The 25,257-nt window shown below is 36.2% G+C and overlaps 1 protein-coding gene across 3 annotated transcripts in view; it reads right to left on the bottom strand.

Annotated features, from left to right (window-relative positions):
* Positions 1–1,305: 1,305 nt before the first annotated feature.
* The window catches only part of CDK17 (cyclin dependent kinase 17), a 95,357-nt gene continuing 71,405 nt past the window's right edge, over positions 1,306–25,257 (bottom strand). Inside the window, exons 5-17 of one of the 3 annotated variants that reach the window (XM_062585641.1) lie at positions 21,913–22,038; positions 17,823–17,879; positions 16,371–16,485; positions 15,730–15,824; positions 14,808–14,870; positions 11,970–12,093; positions 9,532–9,652; positions 8,886–8,983; positions 8,483–8,588; positions 7,637–7,679; positions 6,348–6,438; positions 6,032–6,109; positions 5,475–5,605 (exon numbers count right to left, since the gene is read on the bottom strand). In XM_062585641.1, coding sequence (XP_062441625.1) covers positions 5,568–5,605; positions 6,032–6,109; positions 6,348–6,438; positions 7,637–7,679; positions 8,483–8,588; positions 8,886–8,983; positions 9,532–9,652; positions 11,970–12,093; positions 14,808–14,870; positions 15,730–15,824; positions 16,371–16,485; positions 17,823–17,879; positions 21,913–22,038 — 1,155 coding nt within the window. In that variant the 3' untranslated portion in view covers positions 5,475–5,567. The other 2 variants (XM_062585633.1, XM_062585624.1) reach the window with 2 other exon arrangements.

The raw sequence follows: 25,257 nt of genomic DNA on the forward strand, positions 1-25,257 counted from the left end.
CCCACCCCTTACGTCCACCAAGAACAATCTGCTTTGTCCAAATAAAACTAGCCTCATCAGACAGGTGTTTGCCAACCCGCAGACAGCTACCAAAGAAGTAACAGACTGTCAACAAGATGACTGCTTAAAGGGGAAGCAGACTCTGCAGTAGAACAGACTGTGATTTTAATTCTAAAAGAAAGTCTCTGAATTGAGACACTGTGCGATTCTGTGCGTGGAGGAAGTATCTTTAGAAGCCATCATGACCACCAAATAAATTTAGAAAAGGCACTGTAAGTATAGATAGCCTTTTATGTAATGACATTGCTGTTCCCTTCTGGTCTTGCGGCGCTCTGCGTATCCTGTAGGATAAACAAACACAGGTCACTCTGACCTAAACTCACCTACAAAGTCGTCAGAAAACTGCAACTTTTGAAATTGCTTTTAGCCCCAAATGGTAACTGCCCTTAACAATTAACACGTGAGTGCTCTGCCTGCAGAGACTGAGTGCAAGCCTGTTTCTTGAGGGCAAAGTGACTGACAGCACAGCGAGGAGTGTAAATTTATTTAAATGAAAAAAAGGAACGCGAACCTTAGGCGAGGACTCTGGAGCAATCGGGCACATAGCCCGCCTTGGAGGGGGATTTGTGAAACAGCTTCTTACACCAGAGGACTCCAGGGGATACTGTTGTTTTTTCCCCCTAGTAGATTCCTATCGTTTCATTTTGTGTCCACTCCGCGAGAAGGGCGCATCGATAAAACTAACCTTAATTATTCCTAATGTGGCCCCAGGCCAGCTTCCTCCTTTTGTAAATTAGGGAAAAGCACATGGAAAGGGAAAAGGGGGGAAAAGAAAATCTTTGAAAGCAAGCTAGAAGCAATAGGTACATTGACCTGAAAACAAGCTCACGGCGTGAAAGAGGAGCAGCAGTGGGGCCTGGCGGGAGGCCTCCAGCAAGAGCCTGCTGGCAGGGGGACAGGCCAGAGCGTCCTCCCAGGTCTGCAGTCCGCGGCGATGCCATTTCAGGCAGCAAGAGGATCCCCCTACAACAAATGAGGAAACTTTATAGCTCTGCGGGGGATAATTTGTTTCGAGGTACGGCATGTGAGGCTGAACGAGACTCCTGTTTCACCCGGAGCACCTCGAAAGCAATCTCCTTAAGAGGGCCTGTTTCTTAAATGAATTTAGAGGATGTAGCCGGGCCAATAAATTAAGCAGTTATTTAAATCAGTAAGTATGTGCATATGTGTGTACTCACGGTTTAAGCTGGCCCGAAAACTACTTAACGAGTACTTGAAACGAGTGAAGGGACTTTAGAGAACACATGAAAACCATGGAAAATTTTAATGTATATATTTTTCCACTGACATCAATCTTTTATCTCAGTTAACAAGAGAGAGGCAGTACAGTCTTTTCACACACACACACACTTGAGGACACAATCTAGAACAGCCAAACTCTAATCCCACTTCTGACAACAAGAACTTCCACTGTGGCCTAGAACAAGAGTTTGATTCCTCAGTCAACTAAACTCTGCAGGTGAAAGTGCTACCTGGTATGAATTACAAAGCCCACATATTTACTTGGCAATTCTGCTCTTCAAAATAATCCCACCTGTACAGTCAGCTTTACAATGTATTGGTTAGCCATTACAATACTTGCAGGGTGCTTCCATTATTTTTTAAAAGCAATGTTGTTTCGTCGATCTCTTGAACTGGTCTAACATAGATGCTGAGACGCAAGCGCTGACCCACGTACGTGCCTATGCAGCATTAAATCTGCAACAGCCCAGCCTCTGAATAAAAGACAGAATCTGTAAAAATGTAAGTATGAAAGTTCCTATCAAAAATTAGGTAACTTTAAGGAGATGTTGCATTTGTTTAGAAGACGAGCGCTACTAAGAGAAGAAAAGGTGCCATGTGCTACCAAGGTGCATGGATGATTTTAACTCTGCCCTTCACTGACATTATGTTGTTCAACTACAGTAAATTCTAATTCTTCTTCAACATGTCACTTTAGACTACACCTGAACACTTCCATACCCTAATTTGTTTGGATTTCTTATAAGTCTGACCTTAATTCTAGGTATTTCCTGGATTTTTAATACTTAGCTTGTGGATATTTACAACATACCTTTCATATATTTTGTCCTCAATAACCGACTGTATTCTTAACTTTAATTCCATCTCAACAGTGCCAAACAGAAACAATATATTTTATTAAACTGAAAAACTCATGCACAAACAACAAGCAAGGAGCTCAAAGAATGCTACCTGGCAATCTTTTCAAATGATTTGCAGATACAAAGTATGTCAATTCTTCATTTTTTGTTTATTTTAACTTCGATCGCCCAATTCAGGGGTACACTTTGGCTACTTAACGCTGTGGCAAAGCAGCACAAAACAACACAGCTGTGGCGAGACACATGTTTCGCTGAAGCGCTGCTGAGCAGCTCGTCTGTCCTCTTCGCTCTCCCCCGGCCTGCGAATCCCCGTCCGGCCACCCGCGCTGCCCTGCAGCCTTCGCGCCACCTCCTCACCACATGCTTCTTTCCTCTCTTCAACCCCACCTTCTCCTCCACGCAACTGCACGCACCGCTACAGCCTTCCCGCCGCTGGCTTGGTGGGATGCACCAGCTAGCTTCAACGAGCGACACGCTGCAGGCCCTCGCTCGCTCACCCATCGCTCATCTTTAAGCAGCGGCCGTCACACCAGTCTCGCAACTCCATCCATTTTTAGTGGTTGGTTTCCAGCCAGACGTACGTTGCGGCTGAGGTTTTCTCCAGCACTCCCTACAATTCTCAGTGACAGCGAAACCAAGTCTGGGGCGCTTGACGCTGTCAGACCGGGGAAAAAAAATGATGCCAGAGAAATGCCCAGTGACTTCAGGCTTACCGACCGCTGCCCCAAACTGGCAGCGGTCGCCGAGCTGTCTCTGCTGATGCAGAAATTTCAATTATGGACAACAAAAACATTAAAACTGACCCGATCACAGATGCCAAGTTTCTTAAAAAAACACATTCTTTAAAGTTATCTCCTAACAAAGTAAACCGATTCACTTGTAGGTTCTGAGAAAAATCACCTTATATTCAGAGCGACTGCTGCAATTTTATGGAAGATCTTTTTATCTGTAACAAAAAAGCTGAATTTCTACTTAAAACTCCTTTTCTTAGCTGCAGCTGATCCTCATCTAAGTTGGTTACTGCACTCCATTTTACCAGTTAAAGTCCTTTACTCATCAATATCACATTATTCCTTTTTCTTTTATGCCCTATGAAATGTTACTGTTCTAGAAATGCTAAATCCCACATTTATCCACAGTGAACATTTACTCTGCATCTTCACTACTTTTGTAAAAAAAGCAGATGTTTCTCTGATACTTGCTTCTTCAACACTTACCACATCTATGACATATTCCCTACAAAGTTAATCAGTATAAAATCTAGATCAGATCCATATCAACTATACAAAAATATATAACAACTATTTCAGGACAAAGGTTTTTCTTCAGCATCAAATCTGCCTTTGACACGCAGCTAAAACTCCTGCTGGTATCGGCAGGAGATCCACGCAAGTATCCGAGACGCAGACTACGCTTCTAGACTAGGCAAAACGTCTGATACCATGTGACATGCAGGACTTGACTGCTAAAAAGCAAACTCTAGACCGTGTTTATGGCAAGAACGGCCTCCGGTGCAGACGAGTCACACTACTTCTACTGCCTCTACCTCTGCTGTGTTGCACGAACTAAGAAGCTGCTGAGTTTCAAACCGGTGACTCCCCAAACGCGCAGATCTCGCAAAGAGGTGCCAACAATGCCCCAAGAACTGCAAGTTCCCTAAGTCTGTATTTTTAACAACACAGCGCCTTTGTTATTATAAACTTCCAAACAAAACCAAGGAATTCCACATAATATTTATACTTTCAAAAGTACAATATTAATACAGGTCGGTCAGTTAGAAATAACAGCAGTTTGTTAGGTCTACAAGATTTAACGTAAAACCGGTTTACAAATGCTGAAAAGCAGTAGTGGTCCGATAGTCACCATTACACATGAATTTCCCTCTTCCAGAAAATAAAAAAGTCCCAATTCAAATTTACCAGTATCAATGAAATATTAATAAAACACCCCCAAACATGCCACAATCACTATTCACAAATAAAGTTAAAATGAAATATACAAAAATTCACTTAATACTGTTAAATAACAATAAACTACAAGATTTCCTGAACAGAAATGGTAGGACCCCTGAATGTTTTACAGTGAATGTCAGGAAAAAATTAAGTTACCTATGACTATTTTCATGATATACCAGCCAAAGATTTACATGACCATTTCAAAATATACCAATAAAGATTTACAGTCTCTTTAAGATGCACTAAACAAATAAGTTCATAAAGGTGAACACAAATGCTTAAAAATACTGTAACCATCACCAAGGGTGTACTTATGATACTCACTGAGATGCATAAGCATAGTAGTAACATGTTTACTATCTCTGGTAAACAGATAACATCTAAGATCTGAAAAACTCTCTAAGTTCCCATTTTAAAAGTTCTGTAGTATAGTGAGTTATTATCAAGTACAAACTTGCATCTTTCCAGTTGATTTCAAGTGAAAAATGTAGAAATAGTAGGGCAACAAGATGGGAAAAAGTGACATTATTCCCATATTATTGTCGCCAGTTATCCTGTTCTTCTGTAATGAAAAGATTCTAAATTTCAAAAGTAAACCAGGATATAATGCGTACGAATTATCTTTTTACTAACTGTATTTCTAAGTTTAAAAAAAAGGGTAAAAAAGTCATTGCTTCTGCAGGCCCTATATGCACAATAATGTGCAAATATTGTATACTGGAGCAACCCTGATACAATTTATCATCCAGTCTCCATGCTGTGATTTCTCAGCAACTAATATAGGATCTGAGAGCAAATAATAGTTAATTGTTCACTTGTTTGAATCAACTTTCACACCATGTGCTTTTCAAAAACATAATATGCGTTTATATTTTTTCAACTATTTTAACACATACTTCCAATGTTAAATAAGGAATTAAGTGCCATGAACTTAGAGCGTTAAAGATGGTTCACCTATAGCCAAGCAAAGCTATGTTTACATTCCAGGAAACACTGCAGTTTAAGAAATACAAAAAACCCCGCAGCAGTAGAACATTTTATGAAGAGAAACAGATGCATTCACATATCATAAAGCCATTGCAACTTCTTCAGGCATGGAACTGTTGTGTTAACTATACAGACAGTAGTTATTTAGCAGCAATGATTCCGCAATAAATAATGCACTGTGTTTCTCAGTCCTGCACAAAAATTGCAGCTACAGTTACATCAACAGCTGTAACCTACTGGCTCTAGTGGCAGAGGAGACCTTAAAACCAACTGTACAAAAAATTGTCACACTGTGACAACAAATATAAAAACATAATCTGCAGGTTGGAAATAAAAAGACTCCACTGTGAAGAGGACAGTGTAGACAAACTGCGATTCCAAGTCCACCAAAAGAGAGAACTGCCTTCAGATCCAAGTCCTTGACTGACAGGATAGGCTTGGGCTTGACTCTGCATTGCCTGCTTTAAAAAAGCATGCTCTGCCTTCTGTTCTTCCCATGTCCTACAACAGAACACGGACCGTGGTAAGAAACTGAAGCATTCGTACAACCGAGTATTCAATTATTCTCCACCTCTTCTGTCTTTCAGTGTCAGGAGAATATTCTTTCTGTTTAATCCAATATCAGGATCTTTTTCTAATTGCACTCGTTGCATTTTTTTTTCCTTTGCCACAATTCAGCACCCACACAAAAATGGTTTCAAACTCCTGAGATGTTCTTGTATTAACAGCCCCTCTGTCCATCTCTATTTAAATTCATCTCCTTCTGGGCATTTAGCATGCATGTTTCTAGAAGACTAAGCAAGTCATTTTCAGGTATTTGCTTGAGTTCACTTACACAGACCAATTTAACAGAGTATTTTTCAGTTTAGAATGTCTCCGGCATAGCATTCAACTTGCAGATATGAGAAAGTACTGAACTTCCCATACCTGTCTCTGGGTAAGTGGAATTTCGAAAGCCAGGGTCTTTTTGCAACTGAATCTCTTTTAGACTGAATATTGAAACACCTGCAACAGTAACAAAAAAACCCCACATTAATTCATATCCATGCGCAACTATGCTTTATTGAACAAAATTCTATTCTCAACTGTACAGTTAAATAAGGGAAAATGTTTCCTATTCTCAAATACATAAAAACAATATATACCAGACTCTTTAACAGGTTAGAGATTTTTTCCTTAAGAAACAAACTTAGCTTTAACGTATTATCTTAAGAATACTCTGCTGTTTTATTACTGCTCTTACTTTCTGGCAAAGCATGTATCCTTGTTCCAAGACTTCTGAAGTATGCATGTTTCATGGCCTCTTCTGCTGAAATTCTCTTCTTTGATTCATACTATTAACATAAATGGATATATGCACATTGTTTTTTATTAAAGAATTATTTGCATCAAATGATTCGTCAAAGAAAGAAGTACAGTTCTACTTGCTCAATGTTTCCTCACCAGGACACCTTTGTTGTCATTACTTTTACTTCACACATGAAAATCTAACATGTTTTCTAAATTAGCATTAGCAACATGTAATCAGATTGCTAAAATAGTCAAAATAACTGCTGTAAGTATATTTTTGATGTGCATCAGTTTCATCTTTATTTATAGTTTTAACAACAATTAGAAGACAGACTTCTGGCTACTTTATATTCTAATATTAAACTGAAATAAAATGCTATTTCATGAGATTAAAAGAAGCTTTCCAAACAGAATGCATTATGCTGTAGCAATTTGCATAAAATGGAACTTGGACAAGGTGGTCTTCAAGCTATGTTCAACATGTCTTCTGGTTGACATCTTCGGACAGCAAAGATGCAGACATTTCATTAGAAAAACGGTAGAGAAGCAAGAACTAACTTCAAACAAGGACTGCAAATACTGTTCTCATAGGTTGTGCAAACACATGAAGAACTGACATAGAATTTAAATTTTTGGTTGCAATGAAAAGTAGGATAAGTGTACTCCATCTTAAATACTAAGACTTTTTAAGTTGGTGAAGTTACAGTCCTTCTGCCACCCCATCAAGGACTTAAACAGGCCTTCCATATTGCTTCTCAGTACATGACTTACTCTTAAAGCAGATTAAAAGATTAAACACACATACCACTTTACCATCTGAACACAGACAGTGCAAAACAGCAAAGAGTAATATTACACATTAGTAATTGCTTCTCTAGTAAGTAAACTAAGTCCATTGTTGCAGAAATGTAGTATTTGTACCTAAAAGTTCTTTTTTCAATACCTTATTTCACAAGAGCTTTAGATTTTCAAGAATTTATTAACAGAGTCCAATTATATTTTTACAAGATCAAGTAAAAGTACTGCTCTTCTGGCAGAAGAAATTAAACATGAACTTTCAAGTTCCTAGACCAGCTAGGCTAACAATCACTCTTTCCAAATCTGTCTTCCACTAAAGACTCAGCTGCACATTCTACTTTGAGATAGATCCAACAGATCTAGTTTGTAATAAATTTTAGAAATAACATATTAAAGGCTCTAAACTTGCACTTTTATAAAGCAAAATTGCAAAAGACATCTTACTTGAAGAAACTTCGCTATCAATTCAATTCCTTCTGTGTCTAGCCTAAAAATAAAAATATTTTGAAAATTAAAACAGTTTTTGATCTCTATTTACCAAAGCAAAGTTGCAAAAGAGCTAGTTTAATTAAACAGTATCAAGCCTGAAAATAAAATTTAAACAAAACAATGTATTCACCTGAATAACCTTCATGCACACTAGTAAGTATACATACAAATGCCAATATCTCATTTGCTGAGAGAAACAGCGGTGAATTACCAATCCTGAGCTTTGGACTGTGATTTAGTAAGAGGATCAGGGCCATTTATTTTAGCAAAAAAGCTGCTGCTTTTTTTTTTTTTTTTTAACCTAATACTACCCATTTATCGGCGGACAAAATCTTATATCATTTTCTTTATAGTCAAAAGCAATGCATTAGGCTTTGCTATAAAGTTTATTTATGGTGTGATGTTAACAATACAGGTAAAGCCCTTCAAAATCCTCATAAATGGCTTTAGCATTGTCTCAAGAGACTGCTCAAGGAAATTTTGCCAGTCTAACAATGAGTCTATTGCACAGCAGGAGAGATCTGGCCTATTTAGGAAGCACTTCCTAACACTATGCAGGCATTATTAATCACAGTTTACTGTTCTATAGGTCATTATGGAGTTGTGGTGCCTTAAACGATATTATATGAAGCAATCGCATAGTACCAGGATTATGCTTCACATTAGTATCTGCCCACAGTAACATAACTGATACGAAGTTTTCTAACATTCACGAACACGTTGTACTTGGAAACATGCTCTCATTTACAAATTTGCAAAGCTACAGGGATGTGTATTTTCTATTAATAAAAAACAAAGTACCTTGGTGCATGATTGATTAGGGGTTGTGGTTTGTATTTTGGAAAGTTGTAGTTTCTAAATTCATCACTGGAAGAAATGCCTGGCCATGTTTCTTGACATGGAGTTCCTATGTTAAAAAAAGAAAAAGAACTTAAAATTTGTACAGAAATAAGATTTATTTAAGTAAGCATTTAATTTTGTAATTTAAACACGAAACAGAAAAAGAAAATCAGTCAATGACTCTGCACTGTACAAATTCAGCTATGCACAAAGTGATTGAGAGTACCCTCATTCACCTGCAACACAGTGGAATATAAAATGTCACTGTTTATAGATAAAAATCTACAGTTCTCAGAGAAATCGTGTTTAAAAGAATAAAGTAGATGTTCAGATAGCAACATTATTGCTAAAAGCATCCATTTACCCAGAAGTCTGAAAATTAAGTGCAGTTCATCTTCAACAGTCGAACCAGGAAAAAGAGGCCTTCCTGACGCCATTTCAAAAAATATGCATCCAACACCCCTTCATAAAAACAAAGCAAAAGATAAATAAGAGACAATCCATTGCTTAAAACTTTCAGGTCTTCAACACTTTTGTTATTTGTTTTAAATTAAAACATATTATTAGTTAGTTGTTAACCACGTAGTGCTATTAAAAATATTGTTTTGAAAGAAGACATACAGCAACAAAAGAATTATAAAAGCCTAAACAAAACCTATGTCACAGCTATACACATTACATCTTCTTCCTTCAGATGTCAAGTTTATCAGCTTCACTGAAGTTCACGGTAAAATACCATGTTATCATGTCACAGGAAGAACATGGATTTCTTTTCCTAACACAGTGGACCTGATGCACACTTACTCTAAACCATAAAAAGATGCTTTGCATTTTCAAAGAGAAATACCAGCACCTTCCCTGTGTGCCAGTACTGTCTCTAGAATACAACTCAGCTGTAGCCTTCAAAAATTCAAAGGATTAAGCATTTGAATGCTGCTATATAATAACGAAGAGCTGACATTTTTCAGATGATGAGAACCAAAATTAAAATTTAGCAAAACTATACAAACCACATGTCAATTTGAGTTGAATATTCCGAGGATCCCAGGAGAACATCAGGTGGTCTGTACCATAACGTGACAACTTCATTGGAATAGGTCTTTGTAGGAACAGACTTCGCCCTAGCCAACCCTTGATAAAAAGGAAATAAAAGGTAATGTGCTGTTTCTGGGCATAATTCATCCAAATATTGTATATCTCTATTTGTTTGCAATTCCATTTTATTTAAATGAAGAGAAAGGTCCAAAACACTGCATTCCTTGCATCTTTTTTTTTTTTGCAAGGAATTGACAAATAACTTTCAAAGGACAAATTTACCTTAATATTCTTTGCTAAATACCTTTCCTATTATATTCATTAAAGAGTCTTGAAAATTACATTTCTACAGCCTATGATTTGCCTTTCAATACTTACAGCTAGCTCATGCTTACAGTCTTTTTAAGCCTAGAAGGTAGATAAACAGATCAAAACTTGATGAAATTGACAGGATGACTTCAAAACAACCAAGTATTAGACCAACAAGACATCTCACCCCACAGACCCCGACATCCCTTACACACTATTTCCACTTGAGAATTATGTTGCAAGAGGCAGAAGGCAACAGACGAACAATGAATTGGTGGAAATGGACCAAAGCAGTGTTGGACCGACAAGGGCCTTCCATAGCACTATTGTCAATTTGTCAGTAACAACTTCACTAGAAGTTAGCTCTGTCAGGTTAGATGCAGTCTTTGGAGCAGTTCTGATCCACATACAAGCGAAAGAAACCCAGCAGTAGCGCAACTTTCAAAGGACTTCCCTGACACAGAATATAACAGGAAACTCATCCATGTGAGTGCCCCACTGCATGGCAAGTGCTCACTAGAACTCCCAAAGGAACCTGGTTTATCAGTGATAGAGGATGGAGTAACATCTGACAATTCAGCATGTGGACAGACTCCTTCTCTCTCCCAGTATAGTTACCCTGCTTTGGGAGTGATTTTTAGGAAAAATAAGCATGATAAAGACAGTGCTTCACAGGCTCCAACTTATGGATTTGATCAAGTGCCAGTTTCAAAGGAAGCTGTAAAACTTCCTTTCAAAACTCAAGTTAAGTGACAACAGTACCTATATGCATATCACTCTGATTACTAATATCCTATAAAAGGTTGACTTTTGCTGAATATACATAAATTCACTTCAGATATGATGTTCTCATCTTTCCTCTCCAAAAGTAACTGCAGATAGCCATTTCTCTTTTGTCTTCTTCAAATGAATTCCAGAATCTATTATGGTTGTTTCCACTAATTCATATAAAGGAAGCACATGAACCAACATAATGGCTTGTGGAATATTTCCGTGTGGTCAAGACTGAAATCTTAAATAGACTAAAAATACTAACTTCTGCAGAAGATTGTAAAACTGAGAGAGACTTGGGTTGGGACCATACCCAATAGATTGAAAGCTACTGCTACGGCTACAGTTCAGCAGTTACTAGAAAAAAGGGTACAGAAATCTGTTTGAGTTATCATAAAATTCAGAAAACATGGCATAATCCACTTGAGGAAAAAAAAAATCCTTCAGGAGTGATAATCTATGGCAACACATAGTGGAAGAAAGGTAATCAAAATACTGAAGTAAAGAGCACAAAAATCAAGTAACAAGATTCCATGCCAGATTAGAGTGAATGGCAGGAGAGCTATTATTAGATGAAAGTGGAGTATTTTAAAGTATGAACACACAAAATGGAACAGATCATCACTAGGATGAACTAACTGAAATCAGAGTGGAAAAGATAACCAGTATTTTGAGAGCTCTCTTCACAATTCTTTTAATATGAAGCACAATTTAGGCTGAAAACTGAAATAAACAAACAAACCAATTCTTAATCAAATGAGATTCACAAATGAAAAGGAATCAATCAAAAGCCTTAAAATACCCTTAGTAATAGCCCTGTAAACCTAAAAGTCTTCAGTTTGAAGTCTATTCATTTTATGCCTCCAACAGCCTAGCTAACAGGGACATTTCAAGATGTCCTAGAAATACAATTTCTCCATTCACCTCTACCCATGTCAGCTAATGCTCCAAACAACAATTCAAAACAGGTTCTGACAATAGTATAGCTACTTTAAATCACTGACAGCATGCTGCTTGCCTGGTAATATTGACTAAGTTACTTTTTACTTTTCCAGTAAAATGTTCCAGTATAAACAAAAAGCAGCAATAATGAGGACAAGTTCTCAGGAAGACACAATACAGGTTCTGAATCCTGGCCTTTTGAATTGGTAAAGATGTAGAAAAAAAGATGCTTTAATGCACATCTTAATGTTATTTTTCCTGATGTTCACAGGGGTTTGCAAATGTACATTCTCTATTCCAAAGTATTTCAAAGTTTAGTGAAACTTATTTTCAGTACTTTCTTTTTGCTGAGTAAAGAAAATAATTGTTACAGAAGAATTTCAGTCCATACCAAAGTCTGCTAGCTTCAATTCTCCTTTCTCATTAATTAGTAGATTTTGTGGCTTCAGATCTCGATGTAACACCTTTCTCCTATGACAGTATGCCAAACCACGAAGAATCTGGTATAAAAATAGCTACAAAACAGAACATTTATATATAAGTTAGACTGAAAATATTAATCTATAGATCACTTGTTATTCTAACAGTCCATTTGGGGCACTGTAGAGTTAAATCTCTGTATTGTAAGCAATACAAAAGTCCATTTCAAAAAGTTAAGATAATTTTTCATATGAACACATTCTGAGTATTTTCATTATTGTTTAGAAATCTAAAACCCTTTTATGATAATACATTACTTTTACACAATACTTTAACACCACAATTTTAAGTGCAATTTGTTCTACGTAACAGAAGAGAACCAAAGAGGTGGGTTTTTTTTCCAAATTATTATTTACCAATGCTCTTCCCCACGCTAATGTCTTTTTAGTCAATGGTCTCTGACTAGAAATTATTTTTTGCTACAGAGTCCCTTCTTAAAATGTAGCTCAGCTTCCTTATCCAATTGGGCAAAACTATGTAAATAATATTTGTACAGGCTATTGGAAAAATACACTTGGATTCATGAGTTCATGAAACACAGAACTGGGAAAATGAGGATTGCCATAATAGTCTGTTTCTTGCATTTATGTTCATCCCCTCACCTTGATACGCAGGTATTTATTTTAGCCCTTTAGGACAGCAATTCAACCAAGGAACTGCAGTTATGCGTATTAACACCACATATACATAGACACATACATAGTAAGGAGTGAAAAAAGGTTTAGCCAAGGCAGTTTACTTTAACACTGCTTTAATAAATAGTACTTTGCAATTCATTTATGCACAGTGGGCCTGTACTTGAACACAAGACTTCTGGGTAGCTACTAATGGCATCAATTACTATACAATAGTCCTCCTCAGTAAAGGTGAGCAAATGAAAAATGAATTACTGAACAAAAAATGTAGAGTGTTACAAACAGTAGCAAATTTACCAAAGTGACAAATTCACCACATAATAAGGTGCTTAAGGAGAAACACTGGAGTGTTTTTATATCATCATTTTCTAACACATGAACTTATTTTTGTATCAGATAACATCCCCAAGTTCTTTTTCCTAAACCAGACAAATACACGGCAGGTGTATTTTACATCCATCTGCTCTCAGTCTGCTTATATGAGATTTATCTACTCCAAAAAAAAAGCGGGGTGAGGATTAGGAATGTGGAATTTTTTATTTTTTTAAGAGCAGAATGAGACGCAACAAGTTTTGTTCCATCTATTCATACCCATACTGTTGCAGGGGTAGTCATTCACAAGTGATATTAACAGCACAGCTGTGGAAATCAATAGCCATCTCTAGTGTGCACTGGGACAGCAAGGATTGGTCAACAAGACAGAGCAGATAAGCCTGGATCTTCACCACAGTTAGCATGGATCCTTTTGGAAATGCACAGGACAACACGTGTGAACTCACAATTTTGTTTGAAATAGTAATATCTATCTGCAAAGGTCACACACATTTATTATCTGCCCTCATTTCATTAAAAACTCAAAAGCCTACAATAGCTGAGGAATGTGAATGAAAGGATGCACAGGGAGGTATCTTAAATATTAATAATGATCCCAACCCCTACAGTTACTGTACAGTAAGTTTGTACAGGTGCCACAGTTAAGCAGCTAGTCTAGTTCTCTATTGCCAAATGTACTGACTTTGCCAATGTGCTTTTAGGGACCAGCTTAAGCCATGAGCAAAACAAGGACAAAAACATTTCTCTGCTTAACTAGGATTATCACTAGCAGGTTAGCAGATTCCTCTTCTTCTTTAACTACACTTATTATAGAAAGTGTTTTTTTTTTTTTTTTTTTTTTTTTACAGTTTAAGCTTAAAGCACTTTCTGGTTCTGCACTTCACCTTTTATGCAGTTAATCAAAAACAGAGGCCTAATTATGTTTTTTGTTTTCTCAAATTAAATAGTTTCCCCTCACACACGCTCAAAGGAAGCAATGTGATAGGTTTAAGGTAGATGTCTTTTCCCACAGATACTTACTCTAATGTGACAACAAAATAAAAGAAAAAACTAATCAAACTGTAATTGATAACCAGACTGAATCCCATAAGCACATCAATAAAGAATATGTTATACAATATGCTATTAAGGCAAAAACAAGGACAACTACTCCATTGGAAGGTTTCACCAGGTCAGACTTGAAAACGAGTCACTAGCCCAGGCTATAGCTATACTTAACATCAACAATTAAACCTCAAAGAAAATCACTTCTATTTTATCACGCCTAGAGAGATGAACATCACTGTTTCTTAAATATATATTTAGGCAGTGGTATGCAAACCCACAGTCATGACTGAGACCACATTTTCCTTAGCACATATAAAAATTCTATTAAAAGACAAATCTAAATAGATACCTCAATAAATGAAGTTAAAAATAATGGAAGGACAGATCAAAACAGTTATGAATTTATTTTTTTTTTTTTTAGGATTTTTTTAAAAAAATGCAACTTCAAAGAGAATGGAATCTTATGAAAAGTGATATAATCTCCTGTTTTAAATGGTTTAAACACTTAAAAGCTACCAAAACTAAACAGAACAACTCCCACTGACATCAAATGTAGTTGAGCCAGACCCAAAGATGGAAAAGGAATTTATATTTCTTAACTAAAAAACAAAAAAACCCCAGAAAACAAAAAAAGAACATCCAAACCACATAACTCATAATAATTAAGCACTCTAAAATTTTTAAATCAGAACAGAAATAGCTGGAAACCAGTCACTATCACTAGAAACACTCACTTTTACATTGTGCATACTCATGATGTTTCCACAGTCATCCATATACTGCTTCAGGTCCTTGTCCTGTCAAAACACCATCATCATTGCTTAGTAAAATTTTGGACAAGACATTTTGTACATACTATTTATTGTTAGAACTGGTAAAGAAATCATCCACCAGAAAGCAGTTTTTTGACAAAACCCCACATTTTTTTGACAAGAAAACATGCAGAACATGAAGAAAAATGGCTTTGCAAAGGATGGAAATACCCATGTTTTCCAGCAAGTTAGATTATCCCAGCGCACATTATTTGTTATTGCCTTCTCTTCCACGTTCTGCATCAGCATATTTTATGAAATGCTACTTTCCCCAATTACACTGAAAGAGCTTTTCTTTATTCCTCTTATCGCACTTACATATTCTAGCGTAGTATACAAAAATATCTTTACATAAAGCTTCAGTGAGAAAGCAGCTACAGTGGAAGAGGCAAGCAAGCAAGGAATGTAATTCTGAGCACTTGCTTGAAATGGATGCAATGTAAAATGGTTTATCTTGAAGTATGCATTTTTACTTAGAAAATTTGTGAAAATTGTGTCATAATAGAAAAATACCACTGTGGTAATAGCATAATTATTTTTTTTCTTCATTAATGATTTTGGTACAAGCAGACGTTTTCCTCAAAAAAAGGAAAGGTAGCTCACAGTAAATTGCTACTCATGAAATATGAAATTATCAGAATAATATTTACTAATTTATGGCAATCTTACAACTGAATACACTTTTACAATTTTCCATTCACTCTAGATGCAGAAGAAAAATATTAACAATCACATCATTTTTAAAAAGATGTCACAGACTTTTGATATGTCTGTGTTACTTAGAAACAATAATCTCTAAGAGATGTATCAAATGTATAAACTCAGTAGTAGTTTCAATGCTTACCAGATATTCAAAAACAAGAGTCAAAGACTTGTCCGTGTGCACTATATCATGTAATGTAACAATATTTGCATGTTTCAGATCTTTCAATAATGACACTGTAAAAAGAATTTTAAGTATAAGTAAATGTGAGAAAGGTCAAAAATAAATGCAATACAACTAGCACATTTGTATATGTAAGGTATTTGTTTAATTTTTAAGATTAAGGAGATACTCTACAAAACATAATATTCATATAGCATTAAGGTAACTCAAGTACAAAAAAGGTATTTAACCACCAAACATTTGAGAAACTTGTAAGCAGAGAATTGTAATTATACATTTATACACACACACACACACACACATACATTTCAGGTAGAAGTAATCATTTCCTAAAATGTATTCTGAATCCCTGAAAGTCACTCATTATATACACATAATTCAGTATAAAACTATCCACATCTTAAAGACCGTGTTTGAGAACACAACCACCACCACAAAGTAAGTACATTTGAAATATTAAGACTTAATTGGTCTAAATTCCAGTTCTCTTTATCAAAAATTACATCAGTTGTAATCTGTGTTTTTCTGCCAACAGTACTTTGGACAAACAGAAAACCAGAAATATCTGAAATTCCAGAAAGCACAAAAAAAATTATCACCTTCTCTTATGGCTGTGCACGGTGCTCCCTCTTCATGTTCCAGACGAATTTCTTTCAGAGCTACCAGGTTCTCTGTCAATTTACTTCTTCCCTTATAAACTGTTGCATAAGTACCCTACACAGTGGAAAAAAGAAACTCTTAAAAGCTGTTCCTTCATTGAAAGACCAGTTAAAAAGAAAATAAAAACTTTTATCTGAACTCATAATAGGTTTCATTTTGGATATTAACTTTTATATTTTCTTCTTTTGATACAAGTAAAACAAGTAAAATTTTTTGTAAACACAGAGGCACAAGGAATGCTCTGAAGATTACATCAAAAGGTTTTGAGAATATATCTACTTAAGAAATCTGATCAGGTGGTGTTAGTTAAGTTCATCAGGTTCACTGCTAGGATAATACACCATCTGGAAAGGCCATACTTTGCTAAAACTGGCTCAGACATCTTTAACCTATAGTGCAGCTATTTTTCTGGAAAACAGCTAATTATTTTTTATATAGCTCCTTACCTTTGTTACATATTTTCTGTAAGAACATTTTGGGGGCTGGGGGAATCAAACTTTAATTTTTGTTGACAGAAAGAACAAGAAATATTGTGAAGCTCATCTTTTACAATTTTCTTTACTTAAACTAGAATGTTCAAAACTCTTTTAAGACATTTTACACAATGACAAGAAATACTAACTAAACAATAAACTTGCACAACTAATTCCAACAACTGCAGAGAGGAAGTAATACCAAGTTACAAAAACTTCCCTGAGTTAGAGTACATATCTTGTATTGTTCGTCACACTTACTCAGTAATGCAAGTGAGAAAATACAGCTGCAACTAGGACTTGCTAGTGATTAAATTAATATTCCCCAAAGACAAATAACATCACACCACGGCTAGCAAGACATCTAACAAATAACAGAGGTAAAATTAAAAAAATAAAAAGGAAAGAAGATGTATTTAGAAATATAAATAGTGCAGATCGAGAACTAACAGCAGTATTCACAGCCAACATATTGATCAGCCCTGCTTTCTTCTGCAGTGCTTGGTGCATCCCACCCTGCTGCTCCTCTTCCATTTTTGAATCCACTGGCCAATCTCAAACAAACTGGATAGGCCCTACAGCTGCATCTTCCCAACCCCCTCTCCAAATTCTACAGTTTCTCTGAAAATTGGTGGCTAGATGGAGGGGAGAAAGCCCAAGTACTGCCCTCCCAGAAGGAAACACAAACATAACTCTTCCTCAGCTCAGAGGTTGTGTTCTTCCATGTTATATATATGCACAGAGCATTTGTGTGGCTGTGACATTGTTACACATAGAAGGTATGTTTGGTTTCCTGAAAAGAAGAGAAATTCAATAGGTATCTCAAAGTACATAGATATTTTCAGTTGACATAAATAAAACTATACATAAAGCTTCATCATCAAAGCAGTAATCGTTTCAAAAGAAAGCTATACGCACCTCTCCAAGCTTTTCTAACTTGATATAGGTTTCCATTTTTCCAAATCCAATTTCTGACTGTAATAAAAACAAATATTAAATTGAGCACTAAATATTAAATCGATCACTGAAATTAGTGACAATTTATCAGCAAGCTAAATTTTGTTTCAGAAAAATACCTCATAGTACTAGATCAAATACTGCAACATTTCATTGTTTTAAAAACGATTTAGACATTATAAATGTCCCCCAAACCCAAGCCAAATGCTCAGACTGTTAGTCTGTCTTTTGAAAGGGCTGACTATGAACTGAATTACACTTAGAACAAAACGGACTTTATCCCACCTCCTACTTAAATCTTCTCCACTCTTCTGATTTGATTAATACTAATGAGGTTGCTATAGCCTACAATCATCTCAACCTGTTCCATTCTTTCTCTTGCTTAGGATATCCATATGCTGCTGCTTCTCTGAAAACAATTTTCATTACTTATTTTCTTTCTGTAAAATTCTCTAACACATTTCTAGAAGACCTCAGCTCCAGGTATCTTCTTCCATTCTGACCTCTCAATGCCTCTTCAGTCTAAAACTCTGCCAGTAAAATCCTTACACATCATTCTGCTCTGTGACATCTTTAAATCCCTCCACAAAGTTCAGCTTTCTCTCAGTGATTTAAGTTTCATAGCCCATGCTTTCAAGTTTCCGCATACTAGGGTAGTTCTTTTTCCAGTCGCTGACTTTGCCTCTGCCACAAGTCAGGAAGCACTGTCTGCTGTATCTTCATCAAACACCTTCTTCTGAAGATGGTCTGCAAGACCACTATTCTTTTCCTACTGAAATCCACAGTTACTCAGGTATTTTGCCTCTTACAATTATTTTCATGTAAGAATATTCTCAATTACATTACACCTTCATATTGGTCTTACAGTAGAAAGAATGCTGAAAGCAGACATTTAAAATATGCCAGTTTTGAGACTGATTTACAAAGTGCTTGCAGCCTGTACACTGTCAAAATCCAAAGACTTCAGAGGGTTTTGCTTTACTGACAACTAAATATACAGGAAGACAAAAAAAGCCAGATATTTTCCTTAGGATCATTCCTTCCTTTGACTTCCAATCATACCCAATTAGTATTTTTTCCTAGGAAAACACACTTTCACACTTGACTGGCTTCAGCATCTACTTCCACAAGTCAAAATATGCTGATCTGTTCTTAAAATCCTATGGATATTAAAGGTGTGTACAATTTCATTGTGTTTAACATTTAATATGTAAACACTCTTGTCTGTGATTTGATAGTAATACGGAGATACACCCACAGAAGCCAGATAAAGGCTTCTGTTGATTTGCAAAACATATGCATGCAATTACATCTGAATTAAATGTAAGAGCTTGTCTATAAACACATTATGACAAATCTATGATAAAAAGGGCAGATATTCTTGTTAATACAGTATTAAAAATAATTCTGCTTTATTATATTAGTGTTAAGATTGCCACGTTTTAGAACTGCCTAAGGATACTTTGGCACCAAGCAGCTTTAAGAGCTTGGTTAAGCCAGGCTGTTTACTCCCAGATACTGACAAAGTTGGTATTCTGACAACCTTTTAACTCTGGTGAGATTTTAAGCATATCACTGATATAGTTACAGTGCTAGTAAAAATATAAAGTTTTAAAGTGTATTTCAAAGTACTTAACACACAGTACTTAACTTAAGATTAAAGTAAATTTAGATGGCATTAGAAATAAAAAGATATGCTTGTGAATTCAGAGGAGAAACAGAATGAGAACTTGTAACCGTTGGTCTTGTTTTTGCCAGACAGTATGGAGTATAATTATTAAAAACATCATTTATTAGAATGCTTGTTATTGGTTCATCAAGAGTAATAAAGTTAGTATCTTCTTTAGACTATAAAATCCTAAAATATTTCTTACTTATAGAAGGCAGGTATGCTTTAAGACCTGCCTGCATATATGCTTTGACATCACTATCACATTTTAGTTGACCACCATTCAAAAGAAAAACTAGTTTTTAGACTCCTCAAACCAAGTAAAGTTTCATTTTTCTTTCAAAATCATTTCTGAACAATTTGGGTTGTTTTTCTGCAATACATATCTGGCCATCCTGACTTACACAGAAACCTTAATACATCTTTTTATAGTCTCTTATTTCTAAGAGCTGATGCATAAGAGATGCATACATTCTGCTGCACATGTAGTACTGTATTTGTACACACAAAATACACAATTACTGTAAAAAGTTTTTTTTTTTTTTTTTTTTTTTTTGTTATATTTCAAAGAAATACACCAGATCTAAAATATCACAAGTCCTCATTTGGAACTTCTTAGTGTTTTTTTGCTTTAATTTCTACTAAGCCTTGAAAAGAAACAGGCCTTCAAAGCAGAGCACAACATTCATATATTGTAATTACTAGTCTGCTAGTAATTTTTCAGTCACAACCCAACAATGAGTTTGATTTTGTTTTTTATTTTAAGGTTAGTTGGAAATAACTTAAGAATAATGCAGCAAATGCATGCCTGCATGCCACAGCACTACTGGCAGGTCTTTTTTTGGACTTTTAAGCCCTGAAAGCATTTCTAAAAGGCAAAACAGAACAATCTTGTGACAGGAAGTTGATTTTGTACATGGACTACATTCATTAGAGGGCACTGTTTTTCTTTCTTTCTTCTAAAATATAAAGAGGCGAGTACTTCAACTACACTCATTTAGGGCCCAATGTTAAATGAGCAAGGGAGTTTAAACACACAGGAAACTTTCCACCCCCCAAACATTGTAATTCCAGCACTGAAAAGGTTATACTGAAAAGGTTACTTAACACACCAGAGCTCAAAAAGAAAAGTTCCAAGAAATATATTCTTTAATTCAGTGCTAAATCAATAATTCAAATAAGTGGTTAACGATCTACAAAATTCTGAAACAAATACTTAAGCTTGCTACATTATTATTACTACTTTCAGTATTTTAATCCAATCTTCTATTCTTTTAGTACTGTTCATGCAAAAGGTAACATGCAAATCAGAGCTTCAATCTGGAACTATTGCTTATTCAGGGGAAAAATACATGACAAAACTCATAACCATTGATTTGTTATAAACATTATTAATTCAGAAAGACTAAAACAAGGATATTTCACAGTTAATTAATTCTGTATATATGCTTTCCTATTTATTTTTTCAGTAAATAAGCCACTAAATTAATCAAACAAAAAACAAAGTGCACTTTTACTAGTATACTTTCCAGTTTTTCTATACAAAGCAATGAAATCCCAGCAGTTAATTTGCTCAGAAAGTCAGTAATGGTCTAGAGAGTCTTTAAAGTGTGGATTAACTTTAGGAAATATGATAGACCAGTTATAACTGGAATTTGATGATTTCTGTGAAAAGAAGACCAAAGCATTTCTTAGACAACTTCAGATGTTCAAATCTAAAAGAAGAGTCTTGAATTTCTAATATTTATATTGTAATTAGAAACATTAGAATTTTCCCCCTCCTGTCTACAAGGCAAGATTTGCCTTTAAAAGGCACCAAATAAATTGCTATATATATGAATTAATTAACTAATATCCTTAGGAATTCAAATACACTTTAAAAAAAATTCCCCAGACTACCATTACAATGGCAAACTAACTGTTAGAAAGAAAATTGTTATCAAATACAAACAGAAAAAGGATGAAGAATGCCTTTCAGATTATGCTGATTTAGGGACCTCCTACTATAGCACACAGAAGCTGCAGCCTTGGTCTAAGACTATGCAGACTGACCTTTTCTCAGACAGATCATCCCTGCTCTAAAGAGCTTATGAATCTAAGTCTGCACTTTCGGAGTTCAGCTTTGCCACTGATATCAGTGGACCACGACTCCTCACTGGGAAATGAGAGGGCTAAGTGTGAAGAAGCAAAAGGAAAGAAAAGGTGACATTCTTCAACGGATTTTGGCAGGTGCTCAGTATACACTGAAAGTGCTCTATCTTTCAGGACACAAAAGCCCAGGGGCAAGTGAAGATGAACCCTGTACGCTATAGAGACATCTGCATTAAACTGAAACCTGAGACAGAAGAGGTCGATTTTGCAAGGCAGATCCATTAGACTTACTAGTGATGCTCTACGAGAGCGTCGACTCATTGGCTGATCAAATGGCGGGCTGTTAATCTGCAACTTTTCAAGATAGCCATCAGGTATCCTGATGTCAGCAGGCAGTGACAAACGCTTGTTCAGATCCTGAAGTAAACAGTGTGAAAAAGAGAAGGGTCAAGTAAACTCAAAAAAATAGTATTTTTTTTTGTTTCAGTATCTGTAGCATTATTAATATAGTGCTACTATTTAAAATTGAAATATTTGTATGAATGAAAAGTAATGTTAGAGAAATGTTTGTTTTTTAAAAATACATTATATACCACTTACCAAATTATTTAAATAATAGGCTCAGAAAATTCAGCATCTTACGAAATCATTGTATTAACAGGAGGAATGAAATATTATGATTAATTACACTGAGGATAAAAATACTGAATTTACTTGAATACTAATAGATAACTTGAACACAGAAAATTGAGAAATCAGAAGCTGGTAAATATACTTCTTCTCACGTAACAATTAAATCAGAATAATAAGAGAGCTCCACTGTTCAAAATGTATCACCCTCTCCTTCTCTGACTATTAAAAGTTGCAAAGTTGCTTCATCTCCCATTTTGTCAGTCTTACAAACAGAATCATTTCATTAATAGAACTAAACTATTAAAAATGTTAATACTTTTATTTCAAACTCTTTAGGACCTTCAGAAAAACAATCTGAAATTAACATAAATGCCATTTTTCCTAAATCAGACTCTGTGTAAGTTTTCATCAGCAAATTTTTCAGCAATACGTATCATCTCTAAGACAAGAGGGAAGAAAATGACTTCACCTTTCAGGAAACTTGAAACAAAATGTAATTTTGTGGGGCTGCACATTCTCACCATTTTTATATTTTTAGTTTGTTTTTAATCTCAAACATGTCAGAAAATGAAATACCAAATATTCTCTTCAAGTGGCCAGTAGACATCACAGAGCTACATGGACAGTATACCCAGACTCATAACAACGGAACGTAAATGCTAAAACAAAGGACTTGTTGTTCAGCAAAGGTAGTTAATCCAAGTCACGCTCAAATTGTACAACCCATCTACACATATCTTACCCCGAAATTAATGGAACATCTCTGAAACCACCTCAGTTTTTGCACTTATCTCCAGCAGAAGAGAAGACAGCTGGCAGACCCCAGATTTCATCAGTAATGTCCTGATGGCAGCAGGGATGCTCTTGATGTTACTACTCTCTCTAATCTATCATCTCAAGCTTTGATTTCTGGGCATCCTAAACTAATCTAAATGCTGGCAGCTACATTCCCATGCCGTCCCCCACTCATCCTGGCCATGTGTTTCTACTCCTGTCTTTGCAGCAGCTCTAACTATTTCAGCATGCTAAATCACTGGGAAACTATCTCACACAGAGCGCATAGCTTCCTGCCAGCTTTCTGCTCTGAACAGGTTCAGTGTAAGGTCAGACACGCTTGGAGCGGGAACGACCAAGAGCACAGGGCACATGGGCTGAACAGGCAGCAGGGCAATCCCAGGAAGCCAGCTGCTACACTGGCTTAGGCTGTCATAGACCTGCATCATCAGACTTTTCAGGACTTGAGAACTTGGTGGACAACTTGGCAAGCTTTCAGTGTTGACAACGTATCTGAACTATGTATACATATGAACTGGTCAAGTGCCTGAAACAACAGCTGAGCAAAAAATATTATTTTAAAGTATATTAAAAAGAACAAATCAAATCCAGCAATTAATTGAGCTTCTGGTAAGATGGAAATGGTAATATACATGTCCACTCCCCAAATGATGGGGGTACACATGCTATCCACTATCACTGCTGGGTACAGACAGAAATTCTTGAACTGATGCTACTGAAGCTTGAACTTCTGGCAATGGACTCTCCTGTTTTTTTTTTTTTTTTTTTTTTTTTCTTCACTCCTCATATTTGCTTAAGTACAGACAGTAAAACCTGTTAGCTTGCCCTCTGCAGCCCAGCATCAGGTTCTCTGCCTAAGTGGAGAAATCAGTGCCTGTATTTTGTACAGAATTCTTAAATTGGAACCACAGCCTCTAAACAAAAGCTGCACTGTTGACGTACAGACTGAAGAACAGAGAATGACAGCTTTGATCACCATTTTGAAGATCAATTAAAAGAAAACAAAAAGATCCCTCAGTTTTGGCAGCTTCCTATTTCTTTACTCATTTTCAGCTTCTGCATTTCAGTTTTCAAATCATTGGCAATTTTAAAACTGCCTGTGTGGTTTTGGGGAGAGTGGAGGAACTCATTAATTGCAACAAAAGCTAGTAGTAACTCCTTCCTTAAAACAGTTTTTGCCATTACAGAATTCACCTTTCTTCTTTTTGGAAAGCTCTGCTAATGCAACAGGCAACTCAATTTCAGTACAGTTAGACTGGTCTGAAGGGAGAAATACCTTCCCCCTACCCCAGTGGGCTTCAGATTATTAAAAAAAAAATCAAATCTCATGACTCCCCTCCCCCCCATTATTTAGTGCATTATTCAGAAAATCCAGGGGGTAGCACATCAAAACAAATGAACTCAAAGGAAGGAGCTCCCTATTTCCTAAGGGAAGCAGCTGGACCCCCATACTGCAGTGGCAATTCCTAGGAACTGTAGGGACAAGACTGAGATGGCAGAAGGATGACATCCAACAGTCAGGCAATATCTTGATTTTCTTCCATTCCTCAAGAACATTAAGTAAAGTGGAAATGACCAACCACGTCAACATTTGGCAAATATCTCAGAGCTCATTCTTCACCTTCTCTTCTTGCACAGCACTTGTCCTTCAGGCAAAACGGCGCTGCTTCACACCCAGCCCTGCTGCCTCGAAGAAGCATTTCCGAGCCCACGAAGTTGAACAGTAGGTAGAAAGTAGAAAGTGAAAGCAACCTTAACGTCTCATGACAGCCCCCAAACCGTAAAGGATTTGCTGATTTTGGAGTCCAGGAAGCAAAAGTACAAAACTACTGGTGGAGGTTACTGTACGAACCGGAGATAGCAATATTTTAGGTACAAGAGAATATCTAAAGAAGAGCTTCTAAAAATTAGATCAATTTAAGATTTTAATTTAATTAAGCTGTGATTTGCTGTACGTTGCGCCCCACAAAACATAACAGAGTTACTGCCTGAATATAAGTACTTACTGACAGCAAAGGCCAAACACTGACCGGGGGAGACAGACAGACAGACAGACACACACACACACACACACACCCCAACACAACCTACCTCATACAACTCCCAGCCCCCTTCCCGCCATGTGTTTCTTTAAAACACAGGCACTACCTCACAACCTGAGGGGAAAATGGGAAGAGGATATCTTTTTCAGGGTCATATCACCTGTTT

This window comes from Rhea pennata, chromosome 1 (assembly GCF_028389875.1).
Source record: "Rhea pennata isolate bPtePen1 chromosome 1, bPtePen1.pri, whole genome shotgun sequence".
NCBI lineage: Eukaryota > Metazoa > Chordata > Aves > Rheiformes > Rheidae > Rhea > Rhea pennata.